Source organism: Heterocephalus glaber, unplaced genomic scaffold (genome assembly GCF_053883595.1).
Source record: "Heterocephalus glaber isolate CG9 unplaced genomic scaffold, H.glaber_assembly_v1.0 deba00000122, whole genome shotgun sequence".
NCBI lineage: Eukaryota > Metazoa > Chordata > Mammalia > Rodentia > Bathyergidae > Heterocephalus > Heterocephalus glaber.
In genome coordinates, this window is record NW_028258138.1 from 30,180,858 (window position 1) to 30,207,127 (window position 26,270).

Genomic DNA, 26,270 nt, shown 5'->3' on the forward strand with positions numbered 1-26,270 from the left:
TAGAGAAATCTTCTAGCACATACCACATACATATTTTTTTTCTGAGTGATCATGCTAATGATTTTGTAAACAACAACGTATCTGTATTTGAATGGGGATGAGGGGTAATAATACAATACATGTATGTGCTTACATAGTTTTGACACACAAAGGTTTTATATTTTTCCTAGTTTTCAGTTCAAAATTCATACTGTTCATTTACATAAAATAAATTGAGGTTGTATTATAAATTTTTAAAAAATAGATGTGGTTATCTCATCTGACTGTAGATATCAGCCCACCAGCACAAGGAGTAGACCACAGACAAGTACAGAAAGAACTAGGAGACGTCCTCGTTCGTCTTCACACTCCAGTTGTACTGACTCCCACGACTATTCAGGTCACATGGACGGTAAGTTTTCAAAGATTATGCTAGGGTTTCTTATATGGTGACAAAGTTTATCTATCCCTTTAACAAAAACAAAACAGAAATGGAAAATGAAAATAGACAAACCAAAACTAGCAATTAAACCCCGCACTATTAAATATCAAGGTGTATTTGAGGACAGTAAAGGATAATATTCCATAGATAAAAGAATAAATAAAGGGGCCAGAATGTAGCTCTGTGGCACCATGCCTGCCTTGCAAGTGCAAGGCCATGAGTTCTGAGTAACTGAAAGAGTAAATAAGGATCAAAAAGTATAATAGATAATGTGAAATAGGAAGTAAAGTTGCAAAGGGGAAGGAGAAGGGGGAGTGTAGGGGAAAGGAAAGAGGGGAATGGAATAAATACGAGAAAAGGAAAAAAGAAATTATTGTAAATAGGGCTGGAGAGGTTGATAGAGGGTAGGAGAATAGAGAAAAAATAAGAATCAAGATAAATTATGTAAAGGTACAAATCTCCAATGATGAATGTCATTATATTGTATACCTAAAATGTATCAATAAAATTAATAAAAAGAATAGAATAATAGAGTAACATAAATTGTGATATAAAAATGACCTTTGCGTCTTCTGAATTTTCTAATAGCTTTATTGAGACATAGTTAACATACCACAGTTAAAGAACACAAAGGAATCTTTTTAATATACTCAAGCGATTTGAAATTATACCAAAATCTAATTTTAGACCATTTCAACATCCCAAAATGAAACCCTGTGTCCATTAGCAGTCATTCTCTTCTCACTTTTTTAGCTTAGTACACTCACTAATTTGCTCTGTATCTCAATAAATTTATTTATGCAAGACTTTTCATATCTATAGAGTCACATAATAATTCTTTGTATCTGACTGTTTTCACTCTACATAATGTTTTTGAGGTTTACTCATGTTGTGGCACAGGGCTTTACTTTGTTTGCTACAATGTACTATATTCCATTGTGGTATTTCATTACTCTCTGCTCAGTGTAGCAGTCACAAACAGTACTCCATTTTATGGATATGTCATATCTTTTGTTTCCTTTTCACTTGAAGGATCTTGGCATTGTTTCAATTTTTGGATACTGTGTAGACTGCTGACAATTGGTGCACAATTTGTTCTGTGGACATGCATTTCTGTTTCCTTTTGTATACAACTAAAGATAGTCAAATAATATAGTAACCCTTATTTAATATTTTCATGAACTGCCAAAATGTTTTCAAGTGATTGAATCATTTTGTCATCCAAACAGCAATATTTGAACTTTACAGTTTCTTCTAAATCATCTCAATTGTCCTTTCAGTCTCATCAAATGCTTATTCTGGTTTTGGTTGTAGCAATTCTAGTGTGCAGTGGTGTATCATTGTGATTTTGCCTTGCATCTGTTTAATAAATAATGATGTTTGTCTTTTTATATGCTTATTAAGCATTTTGTATCTTTTTCACAGAAATTATTATTCAAATTACTTGTCCATTTTCAAGTTATTTATTTGTCATCTTATTATAGACTTGTGAGGATTCTTAATGTTCTGGATATGTCATCTGTCAGAGAAATGATTTACAAATATTTCCAGTTTGATAGGGTTTTTTTGATGGTTTCATTTGAAACACAAAGGATTTTAATTTTGTTGAAGTTATCTTCTAAATTTAAATGAATCATCTTTACACTCTTTTAACTCTCTTAGAACAGACCCAACTCCGTTACACAATTTTAATAATTTGATATACATAGTCAAAAGTTAGTGGACATTAAGAAAGTTCATATTATGTATTATTGTGTCAGAATACAATGGCAAAATGTTTTTATCAGATGACAACTACTATAGGAAAACAATGAATAGCATGGAAGTAACAATATTATTTATAGCAGAGAATACTGATATTTGTGCATGTGTGTGTGCACGTGCGGTGACACCTATGTGTGCTTGTATTGTGACAGGAGCCAGTTAATGTTTTTCTTTGGGTAATACAAATAGCACCAACTTCTCATTTATGATCAGCTCTCTTCATTATAATTCCTTAAAATGAGTAAGGAAATATATTAGTATGATACAAATTTACAACTGCTTGAAGCCTTCTGTGTATGTAGAAGAATACATAGAAGTAGTGGATTTTTGGAAAGGCATAAGTGGAAGAACTTTCACTTTAATTATAATGTTTATATGGAAAGTATATATAATTATGTTTGTCTTGTTTGTTTGGGTAGTCATTTACTAAAAATAAGACTAAGATTCTGATGATGATTTGAGAATACAATGTTTCTAATGTCATTTTTAATAAAATTTTTCATAGCCTTAATCTATATTTTACATATGATTTCTATCCTTTGGTTCCTATGAAGAGAATAATTCTCTTATCATTATTCCAGTGCCATAGTAAGAATTGTATCTGCCGTGCTTCTTTTTCTCAGTACCTTCTACTAGATTAAAAAAAGAAAAAAAAAACTACCCAAAACACGGAAATAATTGTGTTTTTCATAGCAAATTTTTCTTTCTCATTCTAAATTGAAAACATCTTCTTTGCTATTGAAAGTTTTTAAGCTGCTTCTAAATGAGGGAAATATTTGGGTAAGAATCCCAGTAATTATGTTTATGATGTTAATCACTTTAAGTTTCACTAAGTTTACAAGAGTATGTCAGGTTAGATCACAATGGCAAGACAGTTGACTATTTTTCCAGGAAAAAGGGAGAGAGCATGCCATACATATTTCTTTCTGAGTCCATAGATAACTTGTCACTACTAGTGTGCATATCTATCTCCCTCGGAGGCAGTGACTTCTGTGAATCTAGAGAGGATGTGTGTTTTTCCAGAGCAGAGTGTCCAGTATGAAATACTCTTTAAGTAATTGTCTAAGGAAATGATCATATCAGCTGTTTTATATGCTTTCATTTTTATTTCAAAAGCAGAAGGGATTCAATTGCTATCACAGGGTGTTGTTCCTTATCCCTTCTTAATTACATGAGACAAGATTATCAGGGAAAGGTTAGGCTTAAAGTAATCAAGTCATGTTGGGTATGGGGCCAGTTGCCAAAGAAATTGTATTTCATTTTCATATAATGTTTTCAATTTGCTAAATTTATATGTTGTTTAAATTATGAAATTACTAGTATGTAAATTCCAGATCTGTTGGGGTTTGAGAGAAGGAATGTATGCTCCAGCCCAAATGTCTGGGTTTGAGTTCAGCATAGGTGGTTCACCAAAGGTCTGCAGGATTCAAATACCAAAAGCACGTGACATTCAAACTGGAAAATCAGCCACCCCTCCAAGGCTAAAAGTAAAGCAATAATATTAGCAGTGGCTTCCTTTGAAAACGTGAATGCTACTATAAAGGCTAGACGAAAATGATAAAAAACAGTTGTCCCACAAAAGAAAACAGCAGTAAGTCACTGTGAAAAATGATTTTGTGGATATTTTTACTTGTTTTTATTTTTTGTTCAAAGGCACAAAGAATCATAGATTCTTAATGTCACTGGGATTGAAAAGATGCTTTTTAAATAACTTAGCAGCTAAACCCACCGAAGAAAATTCACTAAGAATTTTCTGTTTAGATGAAGTTTCTTGGTTTTTGTCCTATTTTATAAATTGAAAAGACAGCTATTGAGCATTCCACTTAAAATTTTTGGTAAAAATGCTAATTTGAAGCTCACATATGGGTCCTGTCCTTTTTTTGTATGTCCCTTCTTTAACAAAGAGAAGTTTTATCACTGCATATTTCTACAATTTTCAAAGTGCTTTCACCTAAATTAATCATTTGATTATTTCTGTACCCTTGAGATGTAGACATTATCTGAAAAAAATTAAGTATCCTGAGGCTCAGAAAGTTCAAGAGACTAAGCTGCAATTTAAATGGAACCCTTATGACTAGAAGTATGAAGTTTTCTTTATTATTACACGTTTTCCTTTGGAAAATTCTTTTCCATTCATGTATCAAAAAATGTTAATTTTAAAAAGTTGTATAAACCCATGAATTTATGGCCAGACTCTAATTGTAATCAACTCCAAAGAACATTTTCCTTATAATCAAATTATTAATGAAACTAGTAAGAAGCACATGGTTTGACTGGAAAGTTGTTGCCAGTGAAAATGACCTCCCACAGTTAGTGGTATAAAACATATATCCAAAAAACGTCTGCGTACTTTTAATGTACTGTTCGGCATTTTCATTTTTGCTTCCATGTGTGACAACAAATTTCCTCTTCCCCCAAATGCCAGAGTGCACAAAATTAAGTCTAACTATTTCCTTATTAAGTAGGCCGTTAAGATATACTAGTTGAAGGCGGTGCTCATTGGAGTGAACAAGGCAATGTTGTGCAGTAAACATTAGCTTCATAAAGTCCCTAAAACACTTAATTAATGAAAACCAAACATGGATAAAACCAATTTACCCTGATTTACAGACTCCCTTCATCTGGAAACAGCTGTTTAATGTTCTTCTTAAAAATACAGCTTGCTTCTTTCAGTATTAACAAGCTATTATTGTGAGTTATGTCTTTCTTTCAGTATATAAATTCACTTAAAGCAAATGCAGAGAAGTTTATAAAATGTAAGCTTAATGTTGTTTTAGCATATGTTGCAAGAATTTTTTTGAACTTTGACAGTTTTGATGAAAGGCATCTTCTTTTGGCTCTCATAAATTTTACTTTTTGCTGCTTGGATGTCTTATTTTATAATGTTAAAACAACTGCTTTAAAAAAATTATGTCAGTTGGTACCAACATTGCAGAATGGATGAGAACTGAAAGACTATGAGCTTCTGTATTAGACCCAAAAGTGTTTTTTCTTAATATATCTTCATACAAATTCTAATTTCTGAAAATCTCTGGTTAGAAAGCTGTCAGATGGAGAAAGGAATCCCTTTGTTGACACTCATTCGAAAGGTCGGAATTAGGTACATATAGAAAAAACACACACTCATATCCATCAACTTCATAAAGCTTTCTACCTTGGACATTCTAAATGTAGAAAAAATTTCTTTCATTCCACCTTATTTTGATTGAAGTTCTACATTCTAACCTAGTAAAACAAATATTTTAATGTGATAGTCATCGATTTGCTGCCCTTACAAAATTAATAAAACAATGCTGCAACTAGAAAAGAAATGTTAGAAATGAATCTATCAATGAATAGCATTTATTTACAGCATACTGACAGTTGATGAAGAAGTTTTTAAAAGCTGAAATAAATATCTGCATCATTACCTTTCCTATTTCTTTTTCCCCCAGAACTTTCTTAAAATTAGATAATTTTTTTATTTTATTAATCTTCACATTTTATTTGAAAGTGAAATATGTCAAGTTTAAAGTTTCTTGGATCATTGCTATTAAACTCTGACATGGGATGTTAATCAGAAAAAGTGCAGTGATAATTTATGTTTAAGCCAAACATTTCTAGGAACAAGGAAAGGCATTTAAAAACTATAAATTAAAAAAACTAAAAATCTTTTTCTTCTTGAAACTGAAACAATTGTAAAATTCCTATAGGATTATATAGTAAATGTAGAAAGAGAACCTGTTTCATTTTTTTATCTTATTTTTATATGTATTTAATTTTCATGTCCTTATCATAAGTTTAACCAAAACACTTGTAAAAAGATCTGTTCAATATGAATTTCAATTCAAAATCTCACAATGTGACTTAAGCTGCTGTCAAATAAATGAAGAGATAAGAATGTTGACATGTCAAGAGTAGAACTCTTGCTGGGTAACCACTTGTAATTCCAGCAATCAGGAGGCTGAGGCAGGAGGATTTTCAGGAGTTCAAGTCTAGCCTGAACTGCATAGTGAATTCAAAGCTAGCCTGAACTCTTGAAAGCATAAAAAAATTATTTTAATTTAATATTTGGTGATGAGTATAAACTTTCACATGCATTTGAAACAGATATTCTAAATTCCTACTGTTAATCTGACTCTCTCTCTCTCTCTCTCTCTTTCTCTCTCTCGCTCTCTCTCATCTCTCATGCTTCTTTGAGCCACAGGGAGTTTTTACACTCTATGCCCACGCTCCTTTCTCTGGTAAATCAGGCTCTGTCTGCAGATGGCAGAGTTCATGCTGTCTTCTGGGAAATCATCTCCCCATCCTGATTCGGTCATCTTTTTCTCCATTATAAATTTCATGATTTCTGGTGCATCTCATTCATAAAGTTGGCATTTGCTTATTTTTTATGATTGCGACTTGACCATGGTTTGAGTGATTATAAGATGATGGCAACTTTTTCCTGGGACACTAAGCACCACAAGGACAGAAACTGACTCTCTCATTACCCTCTGTTTTATCTTCAGAGCTCAGCAGATTTCTAGGTCTCTGATAATAGGAACTCAAAAAAATATGTTTTGAGTGGGTGAAAGTGTTAGTGAAGGAATAAGCGATGATTGTTGAAATCTCTGTAAGTGGCACATTACATGTAAAACTACAAAAAAAGAGAGATTTGTTCACAGTAAGAAAAGGCCAAGCAAATGAGAAATTAAGCTAAAAATAATTGACAGGTCTGGCCATTGACAGGACACTGTGCAAATCCAAGGAATCTGGATTAATTCTGTAAATATCACAGATATTGTGAGGCACTTAAAATGGTGGAGAGAGTTGTTTCATTCTTTACTTTAGAATCAACATAGGAGCAATGTGACTCTTGGATTGTAGAGATTATTAGAAGCAGGGAGATGAATAAAAAAGCATAGGGTCACTCCCAGGAGAGTCACAAGGGCTGAAATGGGCCAAGGGAAGAGGAGATGGACCTGTGGCAGTGTCTGACATACTTCCCTGTAGTTTCAGATGCCCTTTGCTCTGCTCCAGGTGGATCGCCAGCCCCAGTTTATTCAAGGCTACAGAGTAATGTATCGTCAGACTTCGGGACTGCAAGCTACATCCTCATGGCAGAATTTGGACGCCAAAGTCCCAACCGAGCGAAGTGCTGTTTTAGCCAATCTGAAAAAGGGGGTGACTTACGAAATTAAAGTTCGACCCTATTTTAATGAGTTCCAAGGAATGGATAGTGAATCGAAAACAGTCCGTACTACTGAAGAAGGTCAGTATCCAGAATTCTGTTGTGAACCAAACTCACATCATGATTAAACCAGCTTCTGTTATAGTTCTAGCTTGTCATCTTCCTTGTAAGACTAGAAGGAGAGCATTTAAAAGTGAACGCAGGAAGTGTCATTTTGCCCTTATATTTTGAGTATTCTATAGAATCTGATTCACACCCCCCCCCCGAAAATGACTAAAAAAGGCGAAGAAAATGACTCTGAGTTTGAATTTTTTACATATTTGCCCCAAATCTTGTGTTTAAGTAAGCTTGTGTTTGATTATAATATATTCCTGTGTTTTTATGTAGATTTAGCTCATTTGGCTTCAGTAACGGACAGGCTGTAGAAAACTCAAGAATGTGAGTCATTCACAGGATGGTTCTTTTCTTGTTATAGTAAGGTGTGACATTTTCTTTTTCAACCTTTTTTTCACACAGACATTGCCTTTCTGGCCCAGGCACATAGTTCTCTTATTGTAGAGTTTCTTCACTCTCCCTCTTGTTTGGAACTTTTTAAAGTCAGTCTCTGATGGACTAAGATTAATATTGTTTTCAAGCAGGGAATTTTTCTAGTGTCTTCTTTACTGAATGAGAGCCTTATAATATCACCAAAGTATAAAAGTGAGATGGTGCTGGTTGTGGGGATGCACACCTGTAATCCCAGCACTCTGGGAAGCTGAAGCAGGAGGATCACAACTTAGTGCCTTAGTGAGACCCTGTCTCAAAATTTAAAAATAAATAAAAAAGAGTTTTCTATGTAGCTCATTGTGAAGGTCTTGTGTTCAATTCTCAGTAACACACAAAAAGGTGAGATAACAAAGAAAACCATCCCTCATTCCACTTTGTACTAATTTTGTGTGTATACTTTGTATACAAAGCCTTTTCTTAGGTGTGTCCTACCCATAGGCCAAAGGATGGACAGGCATATATTTTGCACAAAATTATTTAAGATCATTGTTAAGAAAATGCATATAGTTTACACATGCTAACATGTAGATATTCACATTTAACCAAGTTTTAAATTTTACATTTCATTAAATATGACACACAAAAAAACATTGTCTTCACATTGCTTTATAGTATGTTCTAATGACAGGGATAGGAGTGCATATTTTTGACTGTGTCATTAGATTACATGAGGATATGTAAAGTACAGAAAAAATTAGTAAAAAAGTATTAATAATATTTTTATCCACAATTAAATTTTACCCTATGTTGCAAATTGGTACTGCTAGTGAGTGGAAGGATAACTTTAATACAGAAGGTACATTTGAAGCCTTTTTCCAAAAATCAATTTCACTGCAGTCAGACTTTTCCTCTGGATTCGACATTTGTCACCATTCAGTATACATTCATCTCTGGTTTCTGTGGCCTTGCAAAGTTAACAAATGGAACTCAGCTGGGCTATGTCTGGAAACGAGGAGCAGTGATTTGGGTTCTTTCACATGTGTAGGAAGAAGCTGAGTGCTGAAATAATTGACCTGTCAAGAAGCAGCCACTGTGCTCTCGCAAGCCCTCAGCAATGAGAATGAAAAGCCAGTTTCAAAAGTGTTATTTTTTAGTGCCGTCTACTTCATAACTACAAGGCAGGTAGACAAGTAGTCAGATTTATGTCATCATGCCATATTTTGGAGCAATATTGTCACATAGAAGAATAGTAAAGAATAAAACGTATCAGCCTGTATCTGGGTAGATTCTGTATTGCAAGGCAAATATGATCATATCTTAACAAAATATATCATGGCAAGCTTATGAACATGGGAGACCTTATAAAAGGCCATTAAAGTATACTGTAGAATATCTGGAATATTTTCAAGGGACTAAACTATGCAGACCTTGAAAGCATTGATGGTTTTACATAAAAATATTTTAATGACACAAAATTGTTTCAGTGCTTTAACTCACAAGAATTTTATACAGTATTCTGATTTTACTCTCACTGATTTAAATTCAGAGGCTGATTGAAAATAGATGATTTTTTCAAGCATTAGTATTTCTTAGCTGTTAGAGGGCTGGATGGAAGATGCTGCAGTCTAAAATCAGGAATTGCTTCTCACTCATCTTGTCTTGGTATGGCTGTAATTAGTTATAGGAGAAACTATAAAAGCAGGAAATTACTGTGGGAGATCAAAATCTGCCCATTTCACATTTGACCCAACATGAACCTGTTTTCATTTTTATCATCAGACTCTCTTGCCCATCCATCTAAAATAATTTTTAAATCTTAAATTATGGGTCAGTTTATAACAATCAATTATTTTCCTATATGAAAAGGATTGTTTTTCTTTGTTGGCAAATTTATAGCTGTGTTTCTGTTTTCATTTAGTAAACACAAAACAATACAAAAATAGATCATCAATAATGCCACCATTCAGAAATAGCACCTGATAAAATTGGGGCATATATTCTGTCAGAATATTTTTGGTTGGAAACAGTGTTTTGTTGTTATTATTGTTTTGTTTTTTAGAAATAGCCCATTAGTGTTTATAAATAATTAAGATTCAAGAATCAGACATACATGGGTTCAAATCTGACTTGGTATTATATTTAGATAAGTTTTTTGCTGTAGCCTGTTTTCTCATCTGTAAAACTGAGATAAGACTTGTTTTTATCTCCAGAGGATATTATGAGAATTAAAACTGACACTTAGCTCTGTACTGGCCATATTAAAAATACTCATTAGAATGTTACCTATTAAATTTATTACTGAATGTATATTACCACACATGTTACATTTAGTTTTCAATATGCTTTGAATTTAAAGGCTATCTTTCCAAAAACTGTCACTGTTTAACACCATCATCTAACAGACGCCACTAGTCAGAACTTCTAGAAGCCAGAACCTCATACATCTTGTATTTATATTCATATTCTGTAAGCAGCATAATGCACAGGGAGCCTTACTGTTTATGTTTATTCTAATTATTTCCTCTGCAGCCCCAAGTGCTCCACCACAATCTGTTACTGTGCTAACAGTCGGAAGCCACAATAGCACAAGTATTAGTGTTTCCTGGGATCCTCCTCCACCAGACCACCAGAATGGAATTATCCAAGAATATAAGGTAGGACCTGATGAAGAAGAAGGAAGGCTCACAGACAAAGTTGCCCGGATATAACCACAGCTTCTCTCTAAAGATTCTCTTAATTAGTTTAAATGTAAAGTGACTCTATGTTTGTATAACAAGCAAGGAAATAAATGTACAGGGAGGTAGACACAAAACTCAGTTGGACAATTAAACCATAATGTTAAATGATTTTTCTGTAGAGCATGTGTCAGAAACCTCAAGGATTTAGAGAGGTGAGAATTGAGGTAGATAGGTTGTGAATCTCTCATTGAGAAACTGACTTTATCTTTATTATTAGAATTCTGGTAAGAGACTTTAGAGCAGCCATTTTTAAAGTGGGTTGTCACAAAAACAAACAAAACTTTCAGTTTTAGAGAGGCAAGAGTGTTGTAGAAATAAGAGGTACTAGTGGAAACTCCCAATCTTTATGCTGCTTTTATCTATTTATTGGGACTTTGTAAAATTATTTCCCTTAGGGGAAAAGGTATACATTGAAACAGCAATATTTGAAAAAATTTTAACAAAAACATTATTGTCTCATTTTCAACTGGTGAATTTGTTGTTGTTTAGAAACAGCATACATCTATCATTTCATCACCATCAATAATGTATAAGACACAGGATATATCTTACTTTTCAAAGTAAGATTTTGCTTAACTGTGATGTGGTTAGATTAATCCTTCCACTAAACTTTGAATAATATAAAAACTGTGATTTTTGCTTTTAAGAAATATTTGTAGAATTCTGAAAATAACTTACTAGATAGATCTAACACAACAGAGAAGTAGATGCCCCACCTTACCTTAGAAATCCACAGGTATCTGATAATTGGTATGCGAAATTAAGTTGAATAATTTCACTTAAATTTGAAGGTTGAACTTTATTTCTGAAAAAGTACATTTTAAATAGATTTTATTAATTTATAAGTCAAATTGCTGAAGCAGATGGATGGACTCAGTGTATAAATGTTTATTTTGAAATTATTCCATCACATCATAAATAGACATGGTATATTAGTCAGCTTACTTAATGCTGGAAAAAATACCTGACACTTGTAACTTAAAGGAGGAGGGGTTTAATCTGGCTTACAATTTAAAGGGATTCAGTCCATGGTTGGCTGGCCCCAACGCAGGAATATCATGATGGCACTGTATGGTGGAACTAACCTGCTTAGTTCATGGCAGCGAGAAGTCAGAGCAAGGAAACCACACTAAAGAGAAAGGAGCCTGGAAACATAAAGAGTACCCAAGGTGGTGCCTTAACAACCCACTCAGACTCAGAAGTGTGTTTTACTAATCATCTAGTTGGTTTCCAAACCAATCAAGTTGATGATTAAATTAATCTTAATTGTCACACGGTTAAGAAGTATAAGAATAAATGCCTTTATGATAGCATAGTTATATAGATCAGAAAGTTTTACAAATGTTACAACATTGTTTGAACACTTATGTGGCATATTTTAATGAGGTTAGGAATCTACATTTTACCACCTCAGACTAAATATCCTAAACTTCCATTTAAGTAAATGTTGATATTATTTTCTTACATGATTAAAATTTATAAATTATAAAATTTCTCACTCATCATAAGCCTGTCAAAGTAAGCAAACAAACACTTTGTAAGCAAAGTGTATGTTTAGGTGAGCATTAAATATTTCCGCATTCAGAACAAAGATATCGACTGTAAATAAAAGAAATGTGATTATCAGAAATTACTTTGCTGGAAGAGTTTCAGGAAATTATCTGCTTTGGAAGAAAACTTTATATGTTCCTACACATATGTCTCCCTGTAGATAATAAATGATATAATATGAATACAAATGTACACAGTGGAATTATTTTTATACTCATTTTACCGGAAATAGATTTCCATATCCCTGAAGAAAATATGCCCTAAGATTTGATTTTTACTTAGAATGAGACCCTAGCTGCTTTAACACCAGTGCCTAAAAACTTTCCTTCACTTTGTTCTCCTGTGTACCTGTTTCCTTGTGTGTAGATATGTTTTGATCAATATTAAGATTTACTAGTGTAAATAAAATTATTGGGTTTAATTTTAACTTAGTCAATACCTATAACTTAGGTCAATGAATCTTGTTAACTCCTCCTTTATAAGTTTATATTTTCTTAAATGATATATATATATATTACTCAGATCTGCACATACTTAGATATTATAATTCATAATTATCATACTTACAATAGATCACATCCACAATAAATTTGGATAAATAAAGCAGAGAAATGTATATGTTTTAATCCAAACCAAAAAGCTATTTGCAACCAGAGGCCATTTTCATAGTTTCTTAAGGAATCATTGTGCATTTTAAGTTGTTCATTGTATTCAGTGCTGATAGATATAAGTGGACATGACATAATTTTACCTTCTCTTAGTGTTCTTTATTTAACACACACATATATGAGTTTTAGGCTTTAGCAAATGCCATTTACAAACACTACCCTAAGCCCAGAAGATAAATTGGATACTAAATATATTTAATCAATTGAGTCTAATCCCCAGAAAGGATATTTTATATTTATTTGTTTTCATTTTCCATTTCTGTAGATCTGGTGTCTGGGAAATGAAACTCGATTCCATATCAACAAAACTGTGGATGCAGCCATTCGATCTGTAATAATTGGTGGATTATTCCCAGGGATTCAATACCGGGTAGAGGTTGCAGCTAGTACCAGTGCAGGGGTTGGAGTAAAAAGTGACCCACAGCCAATAATAATTGGTGAGTATCAATCTATATGATCAGTACTTTGGTATCAGTAAATTGATACCAGGGTAGATTTTTTAAAAATCTACATGTTAACCATGGATATGGAGTGATAGGGGAGCACACATCACAAACAAGTTAATTGACTAGGATTTCTTATAAAAATGATTGGTACAATTGCTTGTGTTCTTAAAAGTCCCCTGAATCTTACAACTGCATTCACTGAGTTTAAATGCTGAAAGTTAGTTTAAAAAGTGTTTTTAATCTATACTTCTATTAGTAATTTTGGCATCATTCAAAAATAGAAAATGAACTAAAGAGAATACATTAAATCTAAATCTATATACTTCCTCTTATTCTGAAAAATGTCAAAAATCAACTAGCAACAAGCAAAAAAATGCTTTGTATTTCAAGTACAGTATCCCAAAGAAGAAATTTATATTAAATCTACCATCATTGCATAAAATTGTTCCCTATTACCGTAGATTATGTTTGTCTGTTCTTGAAATGTATAAAGTGGAATTGTATAGAATATGATATTTTGTGTCTGGTTTCTTTCAGTAAGTTTAATTTTTTTGAGATTCACCCATGAATGTATTATGCAGTTCATATGTTTTATTGCTGAGTGGTATTCAATTCTATGAATATGCCATGGTTTATTTGCTATTCTAGTTAGAGTGAACATTCCTGTGGAAGTATTTTTGAAGAGATGTCTTCATTGAGGGAAATACATTAGAGTAGAATTTCTGGGTAAGAGGGTAGTATAGTTTAACTTTATTAAAAAACTGCTGAACAATTTTCAAATTGTTGTAAAATTTTATACCTGCAACAGAAAGCAAAAGGACTTCCAGTTTCTCTACATTATAAAAAACTTTTTCCATAGCTAGTCTTTGTGATTTTAGCAATTCTAGTAGATCTAAAAAGTAAGTAATTCCTTGTGAATTTAAGTTAATGATGTTGCACAACTTCACATGTGCTTATTGGCTACTCATGAATTTTCTTTTGTAAACTGCTCACATCTTTGCCTTTTTAATATTGAGTTGCATATACATTCTGTATACAAATTCTTTGATAGATACTATTTACTCCTAGTATATGGTTTCCTTATGCATTTTCTTATTAGTGTCTTTTGATGATCAGCATGATTTATTATTTTTTTTCATACTTATTGCTTTATTGTCTGCCAGTAGATAGTGAGGACATGTTCCTATATTTTCTTCTAGAAGCTTTATAATTTTAGCTTTTATAATTAAGTGTATAATTTATTTTAAAATAACTACATATGGTTCAAGCATTGAGGCTTGTGCTTTTCCATATGTATATTGAGTTATAAAGTCACAATTTATTGAAACACTTTTCCTTTGGTTAACCATATATAAATAGATCCATTTCTGAATTCCCTATGTTTATATTTATTTATAAGCCAAACCACATGGTCTTGATTATTGTAGCTTATGATAATTCTTGAAATCAGGTAATGTGAATACTCCATCATTTTCTTCTGCAAAATTGTTTTGACTAATACAGACCTTCTGCCTTTCCATATATAGTGCTTTTAAAATCAGTTTGTCAATTTCTATGAAAATATAGTGAAAATGTAATTGAAAATGCAATGGATCTACCTATTAAATTGGGTAAACATTTTAATAGAGAGCCTTTCTATCTAGCAACATGATATACCTTTTCATTATAGAAATCTTATTTACTATTTTACAGTAGTATTTTGAAGTTTTCAGTGTTTGAACTTATGCATGTTTTCTTAAATATTTCCCAAATATTTGGTGTTTTTTGTACTGTGATAAATGAACTTTTCAATTTGCCTTTCCAACTGTTTTTTATTACATAAGTTTAATATTTTATATCTTGTGAATTTACAACTTCTCTTACTCATTTTATAGTTGCAAAATTATTTTTCTGAGCAAATTCAGATCATTGTGTTCTTTCTCTTTTTTTTTAAGTTGACACAGTGAATTGTATTGAATGGTTTACAAAAGTAAATCAACTTTGGATTCCTAGGATAAATCCTACTTGAACATGATTTATTATCTTTTTTACAGATGTTGATCTACCTGATTTACTAACATTTGGTAAAGAATTTTACATTTATGCTCATAAAGGACATTGGTTGGTAGTGTTTTGGTTTGTTTGTTTACTTTTGTTTTTCCTTCTAGTGTCTTTGTCAGATTTTAGGTTCAGAGTGGATGGCTTTATAAGGTCAAGCTGAATAGTCCTTCTCTTTATATAGTTTAAGAATATTTAGGAAGAATTTTTTTATTTCCTAGAAATAAGTACTGATATCTATGCCTAGAACTTTTGAATATGTGTATTTTTAATGAATATGGATCTGTTTAGAATTTTAAAATTTCTTCTATTGGTTATGGTAAGTGGATTTTTATATGTTGTTCACTGATAAATTTGTCTAGTTGACCTACATTATTTACTTTATTAGCATGTGGCTGTTTATAGTATTCCCTTATGATCATTATAATTCCTGCAGAATGTATAATAATGTCATCTGTTTTAATTGTAAATACTGGGAATTTAAGCACTCTTCTCCTCCCTCTTTTTCTGGCTCTCCTCCTTGTTGTGCTCTCTCTCGCTCTCTCTCTTTCTCTCTCTCTCTCCCCTTCTACCCTCCTATTTTATTCTGTCTTATAATGACATCAATTTTTAAAATCCTTTTAATGTATATGATACCATCTTTGTTTTATTTTAACTATTTGATTTTTATTGCTTCTTCTATTTACTTTTATTTGTTACTTAATATCAAATTTAAATCAGTGATTTGGGGCCTTTCTTTATTTCTTACATGCATATTTTAAAGTTGTTAACTTGTCTTAAAGAATTTCTTGTCCGGGGATTTAGCTCAGTGGTTTCGCCACCAGAATTTCTTCAGCTGAATCCTAAAATTTTTATGTTTTTTTGTCACTTAGTTTGGAGTACCTTCTTTAAGAATTTCTGTTACTTTTGTGGTTTTGTATTTTTTGCTATTTTCAAAATCTTTGATAGAGGTTTTTAAAAATGTATTGGTTAATATCCAAATGTTTGGAGATTTTTCAGATATCCTTTTTACTGATTTCTAATGTAATACGAGTGAAGAGATAAAATGTGCTTTGTGTGAATTTTGTCATTTAAATACAGAGTCATTTTATGGCTCAATATTTGGTCTTAGTGAGTGGTTTTTGTGTACTTGTAAATTGTATATATCCTTTTGTTTCATAAATGTCAAGTAAAATTAGTTGGTAATATTATTCAGGTCCCTATTGAATTTCTGTTGTTTTTTCTTTGAAATACTAGAAATGAATCTGGAGACCTATTACAATTATGGATTTGTATATTTCTACTTCCCATCTCTAACATTTGCTATATTTGTTTTACTAACTTGTTTTAAATGAATACAGTTTAAGAATATTACATCTTCTTAATGAACTTACCCTTCATCATTATAAGAATTCATTTTACTGTAAGATTCCTTGTCCTGAAATTGATGCCAGTATTAATATAGACTTACCATCTTATAAATATACACATGGTATATTTTTAATCCAACTTTTGTGTTAACCACTGTTTCTCTATATATAATATGCCTTTCAATTATTTAAGTTGCATATTTTCTGGTCTTGATTATTATGCAATTTGACAATATTGCCTTTTAATTGCAGCATTTAGATTGTTATCATTAATGTTATTACTGGTGTGTTTGGGCTTAGAATCACCATGTTCTTATTTACTTTTTCATTTTAGTTCTATTTTCTTAATGTCTTCCTTTTTGCGAGAATATGCACTAAGTAACTTTGAGTTTTACATTTTACCTTCACTGATGATTACTAGGTACATCTCCTTTTTTCATAATGATTACTCTAGAATTTGTGTGAAGGGATGTTAGAGCAAAAATTCCATGTCTTTCCTCTCTTTCTGTTTTGGTAGTTATACCTTTTACTTCTACATATGCCAAGATAGAATTTGCTTTGAAGAGTCAATTATCTTTCAAATAAACTTAAAATAATAAAAAATATTTCATTGCATTTATCTGATATTGAATCCTTCACCCTTCCTGAGTGCATCATTCTCTTTAATTCATAGGTGTTCTTCAGTCATATTTAAGTTGCCTTCACTACATCCCATTTTGATAATATTCTCGAAGTATAAGGCTATGAAAATAGCAAAGTTCCCATGTTTGATTCCTTTCTCTCAAGGATCACAATTTCGCCTTTATTTTCCTTACATATTTTGCCTTGGGTATTAATTCTTTGTGATAGGAGTATAATACATCTTATGCCTGTTATTTCTTCATAGCCAGAAATAGAACTACCCAAGTAGTTGTTCATTTAATTATTGTATTTTTCTGTTCTATAATTTCCACTTGTTTTCCTTTATATTTTCATTTCTCAGTGGTATTTTCAATAGTTTCATTCATTACAACTGTGTATGAAGTCTATAATTATATTGTGACAGTGCTTTACAATCATTTTCTTCTAATTTAATGCCTTATATTATGGTCTATTTCTATTTATCATTTTTTCTGTTGACCTTGGGTCATATTTTCTAGTTTGTTGTTTGTTTATGTGTGCATGTCTAGTGATGTTTTATTGTGTACTGGGCATTGCTAATGACATACTATAAAATTGTTTGATCTGCCCAATAATATTGATTTCAGTACTAATAGACAGTTGCATTACTGACTGATTACCTTGAACTTATCATGTCTTGGTTTTTACATTATATCTATGTTTTCCCCTTATTCGGAGGGAAAGTCTTGATTTTAACATGAACTTCAAATGTGTAGTTCTCCTGAAGTTTTCATAAAAACTAGTATGTTTATCTGACTCCTCTCACTAGATGAAATACTACAAACTTCAAACGCTGGGTTCTTTGCTGTGGATATTAGCTGAAACATGTTTAATCCTTTAGCATTCTAACTTTGCTTTTCACCTGATTCTTGCAATCTTCTTCCTGAATGCAAGTTCAGGGATTACCCTAGCATCTAAGCTATGACTATTTGCAAATTTGGTAACGTAGCTCTTCACCAGCCCTGTGTTGTACGTAGGTTTTCCTTCAATTCTCAGTCACTCTTGCAGGCCCGCACTCTATCCCCTGATATAGTATATCAACAAGACTGAGGCTTTCCAGGTTTGGCAGCTTCCCTTCACTCATGGATTAAAGATCTCTCTGAAGGACTCAGACCTGCAGATTTCCTCTAGCAGATCTCTTCTTTCAAGAGGAAATTCCCTTTGTATTTTTCCTGTGCTTACTTGCTTGGTAGTGCCTTAAATTAAAAACAAACAAACAAACTAACTAACTAACTAACTAAAGAAATATTCTTCCCAGAGATAAAATATTTTTAAATTATTTGTCCAGAATTCATACAAGCCATTCTTGTTTTCCTGTTTGTTTTCTGAAATGATGCATAGAGAATATATTGCCAATTACTTAGTAATTAATTTTATCACAAAGGATTTGTTACAGTTAGATTTACATCAAGTCACAATGATAAAATCTTTTAGATCCCCCACATTTTTTTTGTTTTTTTGTGTTAAAAACATTGAAGATAAAAAGTTAAAGTCTTACCTTTTCTTTAAATTGCCTTTTCTTTCTTAATTAGTTGATCAGACTGAATTAATTCCTTAACCTGAGGGAAACCTACAATCTTGCCCTTCTGAGATTTTCTAAAATAAATTGGAATAAGAAAGAAATGTAGGTACACTCAAAAGGTTTTAACTGATATATATACATATATATATATATATATCTTACAGTATTTAGAAATAATAAATTAACTTTTCACTAAAATAACTATATAAAACATGCTTAAAGTAAGTCAGTTTTTGTGGGATGATCTATGTAAGTACACTTTGTTTTTTATTGTTTTATATATATATATATAAAATGGGTGGAGGGAATATAATCATTGTAATTTAAAGATATGGAAGATTTTCAAATAACTATATTTTCCTATGTTATTTTTCTGATATCCTCTCTAACAAATGTATCGTTAATCAGGGAAAGTTTGCTTTGTTCATTTGTTCCTAGTGACAATTAATGTTTCACCATATTTTGTGGAGTTATAGCTCTAGAAGGCAAGTAAAAAATTGCAAGCGTATCATATAACCTAGCTGAAGTCATGACAGAACATAGTTATATACTATGAAAGTGAATGGTAGCTTAATAATAAAGTTCATTTAGATTACTTTAAATCAAATGAAAAGTTATACTTAACTTGTCTGTCATTTTAAAAGGACTAGGTTTTCAAATGAATAATGAATAACTTTTAATTTATATCTTTGAGTATCATATAAGTGGCATTCAAGGGTTTCAGTAAAATAAAATAATCTACTAAATGATTTTCCAATATCCTTTTCAGAAAATTAGAATATGCTGTGCACAAGAGGTAATCATATAAAACAGAAGTGAAATGGGGAGGGAATGTAGCTCAGTGAAGCCGTGCCTTCCTGGCCAACACAAGGTCCTGAGTACAATCCCCACCACTAAAAATTAAATAAATAAATAAATACATAAATACATAAATACTTAAATAAATGTTATACTTTTAACGAGCACATGCCTGCACCCATACACATAAACACAGTTCAACCCAAATAAAGCTATTTGTCCTCATAAGATTTCTTTTTAATATCTCCTGTTGTACTGAGAAGCCTCCTAATTGTTTCTTTAATTATCCCTCCATATCTAACTTCATATCTTACCTGATAACACTGTCTACACAATTGTTATTCCTTAGTGGAGTAGTGATTTAGTGGTGGCTAATCTTTTCTATTTCAATTCATGCTTTCCCTATTGTCTATTCAGTACTAGGAAAAGTATTTAAAGTGACTTAAACACTACCTCATTTCCTTTTGCTCTAACTAAATCATGTATTGGCATTTGATGTAATTTATGTGTCATAATTTTAGATTTGTTCTATGCCAGACCCTGTACAATTTCATTTGTTCCCTCTCAGTTTAGTCTTCATTTCAAATAGTGACATGAAGGGACCATTAATTAAAATGTTGTAAAAATATAATGCACACTTGCTTAAAATTAGTGTTCTCTTCAGTCTTCTATAGAAAAGTTATTTTTACATGAACGTGTCCACAATTCTATATCATTAGGCCTATAGATACAAAAATGAGCTAAGTATGTTCATATACAACTATCAAACTGTATGTCATATAACAAATATATATGACTTAAACGTTTCAGTAATCTTACCTTATGATATTGCTATTATTTCTCTTAATTATTTGGCTTTTTCATGAGTATGTTTCATAGTTGGTAATAATATGTGGAACAGCTGCAAACTTTCACAGTAATAGGTACAATCGAATCTGATGTGTCTAATTAATTTTTAGTCCAACAAATTAGTTTTGTTCTTCCTTACTCTCCAATGGGAGGGAGACATTATATTTTTTTGTCTGCAAGAACAATGGAGTGTTACAGGTCACACACATCCTTTTCTGTGCTTTAATTAGTCCAAATGACAACATTGCTTCTAAAATACTACCAACATGAAAAAAGAAGTATGCCTTAGCTAATATAAATATTTTATGGAATCTACGAAATTGAAGGGCAAATTTTCTTTTCTATTGCTCTGTAAGAGTTATTTGTTTTCTTTTTAGTAACTGCTAACACTTAAGAATATTACATCTCTATTGAAAGTATAAGCTGTTTTAAATATAATTTTTATTCTGTTTATATGTATAAAAATTAAAGGTAGACCTATGGGATAAAACATGTTTACCTACGTGAATCTGATATTTAAATTTAAAGCTTAACATAAAAGAGCTTCCTTTCAGGAAGGAAATGTAAGTGTATATAAGGTAATACTAGCAACTATAACAAGCTTTCAGTTTGATTAGCTTAACTAAAGATTTTGGGGTTTTTCCTTATTCATAGCCTATCTAATATAGGTCAGCAGGAAAAGGAATGAGGGTTAAGTTCACACCTGGCATTCTCAGTCCGTGGATCCTTCTAAGCAATAGCTCTACCACCTTTTAGAGACTCAATATCTTCCAAAAGATCCTTTATTTCTGACACATGAGGAAAAAGAAAGAGTATCAAGTATTGTCACAGCAGTTTTATGCTTTAGTCCACCTCATCTGTCCCAACATAATTCTGGCTAAAATTCAGTTACTTTGTCGTACCCAACTTCAAGAAAGGCTGAAAAATTAAGGCTAATTTTCTGCCCTAGAAAAAATGGAGAATGGTAAGCAAGTCTCCTTAATTTGTAGGATTCTCAAATCTAGATGATTTACCACTTTTGTCCTGAAAAGCTCTTAAAGTACCTCCTTGCATTACCTGAGTCATAATTCTGAGTCAAAACTATGGTGCTCCCAATGACCTTTTTCTATGCATCATCATAATGAATCCTCCCGTAAATATGAAGTAGAAGCACTGTTGCCAACTAACTGAAACAGAAGCTTGTAAGATTAAATGCCGTACGTAAGTTTACTGCTAACTTACGTGGTAAGCGGAAGAGATGGTATCCCAATGGAGGACATCAAAGATCATGTTCTTTTTAGTATGTTACAGAGATGTGATAACCACAACAGTGATAATCCCACACATTCCTTTGCTTTGTTATGCTACAATATGCCATTTATATTTTGCTTGGAGTTTGCCCTTGATTAAACACTAATAGTGTATATAATATATAACATATAATAAAATATATTATATAATATTAGCATTATAAATCACTTAATTCTCACTGCCTAAATTAATCTACTAAATAAGCATCAATGTTATAATTATTTAAGTTCAAAATCTATTTAAAATGTTTCTATATTCTTAATTATCTTTGAGAGGTCTAAATTTTCGAAACATGACCACTTCTAGAATACTAATCCATTTGTGAATGTGTGTTTTAATGTAGAGACCTTAAAATTAATTATAAAATTATTTTTTATTCAGCAATCAAATGGATTATCAAATTAACTTTAAATAGTATAAGGCAGTAATGGCAAACCTTTTATAGACGAGTGCCCAAATTGCAAGCCAAAACTCACTTATTTATTGCAAAATGCCAACAGTGCAATTAAACCTAAATCCTGAGGTATTAGTTTAGAAAAAGCAACTCACACATTAACATCTTTTGTCTTAAAAGAAAAAAACAAATAATACAGGTGCCATAGATTCAACACGACTAGTATAAGGAGTAACATGAGTCTTACCCTTTCTTCATATTTTAATTAGGCATGCTAATCTCTGAATTAATGTTTTCATAATTGTAACTGTTTTATATAGTAGCTTTCATACCTCCCCCCAAAATTAACATATATTTGTACAAAATAAAATCTCCAGTAGAATATGAAAAAGTAATAAAAAACTGTTAATCATGACCATTTGAATATAGGCAGTGCTGTAGCAGAAAAGCAATTTTTATGTTAAATAATTGATTTTTATGAGAACTATTTAAGAAAACACTTTAACCCAATAAAAGTTGCTAACTGGGCACAGTGGCACAAGGCTGTAATCACAGATAGTGGGGAGGCTGAGGCAGGAAGATGTCAGGATAGAAACTAGCTTTTGTCTCAAAATGGAAGTGTAGCTGGGACTGCAGTTCAGCGCCAGAGTGGTTGCCTAGCATTTGCTCTGGGCTCAATCCAAAGTACAAAAAAAGAAAGTGGAGGAAAAGGAAAGAGAAAAGAGAAGGGAAAAGGAAGGAGGGGAAGGGGAGGGAAGGAAAACGTCGGTGTTATTTCGGATCATAGTATTTGTTCATTTACTTATTTATAAGGCTATACATCAAAAAGTGTTTCAGAATTTGTTCATGGCTACTCGAAACAAAAGGGAACAATGTTCTTAATCACACTTCTAAACACATTTTATTTTTATTTTTAAACTTACAAAATATACTTATCAAGATAAATGTTACCTGATTTCAACGGGGTTTTCTGTGCCTTCGGTACACCATTTGTGTATCCTTGTGTTTGTTTGTGTCTGGATATTTACTAGCATTGCTGTTTCTTCCATAGGGGGACGTAATGAAGTTGTCATTACTGAAAACAATAACAGCATAACTGAGCAAATCACTGACGTTGTGAAGCAGCCAGCCTTTATAGCTGGTATTGGTGGTGCCTGCTGGGTAATTTTGATGGGTTTTAGCATCTGGTTGTATTGGCGAAGAAAGAAGAGAAAGGGACTCAGTAATTATGCTGGTAAGATATTATTTCTAGAAAATTCTCAGAAATTTTCCACTCTTTGGAAATGTAGGAAAATGAAAAGAGGAAATATAGTGGAATAATGAATGATTTTGGCTTATTTTAAAGATCTACTCTGTAAAATGTAATTATAAACAGCATGCTTTAATGCATTGATTTTGATCATATCACTTTATGATTATAGGATTTTTTTGCTTGTATCTCCAGTGAAAAATAGCATAAATACAAGTTGATAAAATGCTCAGCTGTTTTTGCAACTACATCTTCAAAACCACACACACACACACACTTACAAGCACAAACACACATACACACTTTGCAAACTATAAAGCAATTATTTTAGATGTGTATGTAGGCAAGAGCATTACTAACATGCTCAGAAATAAAAAGAGGTTTGAAATATAGCTTTTAGTATGTCACAATGTAGATTACAAGAGGGAATGTCCCAGAAGGAAAACACAGACAAGCAAAAATCTTATCAAAATTAATAAAACTTATGAGGCATGAATTAAGTGATTTACAGCTCACTTGTTGAATGAATTTTAATGTCATCAGGGAGCATTTTAAAGTAAAAAATAGAAAAGCTAAGAAAAAGAAGAAGAAAAATAAGCAGATGCAAAAAAAATCTGAGGTGGTCTATATGCTTACAGTTATTTTCTTAAAATCAAAGATAGAGTTTCAAGGAAGTCAGAAATGTATATAATCTTAGCAAGATGAAATTTATTGTTTACTGTTTAGTATGAATTTCTGAGACTAGAGGAAGTACAAGAGCATCTCCACAGACAAAAGGTTTAGAGCCATGACTTGATGCCATGCTATAATTCTGCCATTCTCACTTTTCCACAGTTGTTGGCTCCCTGCTTCCTTATATTTTATCACCTAAGTGCTAACTCATTTCACCAATTAGAGGCTCTTTCCTGAAGGGAGTGCTCAGCAGTAACTGCTCAGTGTCAAATCTTGACCATTTGAAATACTTGAATGCACCTTCTTATTTTACAATCCATTCCTCTTCCTCTTCCATGAAAGTATTGTCCATCAGTCCCTGAGTATTGCCTCATCAGTCTCTATTATATTTCATCTCCATGACGCACTTGTATAAATCATGTAAAACATAAGGAACAACTGATTTAATTAAAGAACAGTTTTGTGTTTATCCATTCTCTTGACTTTAGCGATAATAATAAAAATTATACTCTCCAAGCTACTACAGGTCAAAGTTCTAATATACTCCAATTTGAAATGATGCATTTTTGATTTCCTTATTTCTCCATTCCATAGTTGGAAGGTTTGCAGTTTAGTATGATTTATATCAGACAGATTTTTATTCTTTTTTTTTTTTTTTCATAGCAGGTCTTTGCAAAACATGTGCACTTAATTTGAAAATATCTATTGGTCTTTCAGTTCGACAAGAATAGTACATTTTTTATTATCATTTTTCATTGTGATTGATATCCATGTGCTCAGAAGAACTGCTAACTCAGAATGTGCTATGCCCTTCAAATATTTTGGAAGAAGGCCAGGGCAGAGAGAAGCCTTTCAAAACTTTTCTTAATTGATGGATGGCTGACTCAAAACGGATTTCCCTTCAGCTGGTCATTTGCCTTCTAGCAACTGCTCTTCTCCTCTTATGGATGAAAAGCAAATAAAAATTTGCTCTACCTTGAGTATCTAACAGTACATGTTTCACTTGTGATGATTTTTACACATTTTTCTCCAAAACTAACCCATTCTCAAATGTGACATTCTTTTCTTTATACAACATTGAGAACATGAGATTGTACATGGAAATTTTTACTTGGATTCATGGAATATATTTTTAACACAGGTTTATATTTCTTATATTTCAAACATGAGCCAATAATCCATTTTAGGACAACATAAATTTCATACAGAATTATTCTTCTCTGAAATGTTTTATAAAAATCACAGAGAAAATATTCTATTTGTGCTGGTCCTATTTATATTTTGGTTTTCATAAAAATTTTGCTTATGGTTTACAAGTATGAAAACTAAATAAATTAAAGCAATGTGATTTCATTCACAAGATAAAAGTCAGTTTCCATTATTCAGAACATGATAATGTATAATAGTCTCAAATATATGTTTACATAGATTCTAATTGTTAATGCATGGGATTAATAATTGTTTTATAATAGTCGATTTTGGAATCAATATTCAAATTAATTTATAGCATAAGATACTTCATTTATTTCAAGCTCCAATTGTCTGATAATTAAACATTTGATGCAATTGTATATTGGCAGACATGTTCTTTTAGTAAAGGTAGACTGAACATAAGTAGGATTATACAGACAGCCATGTTTAATTTCCACATTCGCTTTTTCCTATCCCTCTTCTCCAAGTCTCTTCTTACCCCCTAGAGTTAAGATAGGAAAGATGCTAACTAGTGGGAGGCTAGGAATACCTTGTAAGGTGAAATACTAATTTTGGGCAGAATACCTTCCATTCTCTACGTACAGAAAACATCATTCATTTACTTTTATTATTTCTGATGTTTCACTTGCTGTTATTATAGAAAATTTTATTGAAAACTTAGAAAAGAAAAAGACTACTAAACTGTGCTTTTGATATCAGAGACTTTCACATATTTATCATTTAACATTAATCAATTAAACCTTAGGTTGCATAACCAAGCATCAAGAATGTAATATAAATTTATACATTTAAATTATATGGGAGAAGAATTTGGCCTAAAGATGTTCTGCTTCTTTACACAGAATAAAGTAGGGATTTCTCTGGGACAGTGTTACACATATACTTCCAGTTTTATTTTTTCTTATTTATCCTTCACTTAAATTGTTCAGATACAAATATTCATCATAGATTTACTCATGTCACTAAGAGGGTTGCTGGAACAAAGAAGTATCACATATGTAATGTGAAATAA

General features: G+C 31.8%; 1 protein-coding gene across 14 annotated transcripts in view; it reads left to right on the forward strand.

Annotated features, from left to right (window-relative positions):
• The window catches only part of Robo2 (roundabout guidance receptor 2), a 1,655,220-nt gene that overhangs the window by 1,567,015 nt on the left and 61,935 nt on the right, over positions 1-26,270 (forward strand). For all 14 annotated transcript variants that reach the window (XM_087208379.1, XM_087208384.1, XM_004842193.4 and 11 more), the window contains 5 exons: positions 270-391; positions 7,187-7,418; positions 10,353-10,477; positions 13,046-13,217; positions 23,177-23,359. In XM_087208379.1, coding sequence (XP_087064505.1) covers positions 270-391; positions 7,187-7,418; positions 10,353-10,477; positions 13,046-13,217; positions 23,177-23,359 — 834 coding nt within the window. The remainder of the gene's footprint in view (positions 1-269; positions 392-7,186; positions 7,419-10,352; positions 10,478-13,045; positions 13,218-23,176; positions 23,360-26,270) is intronic.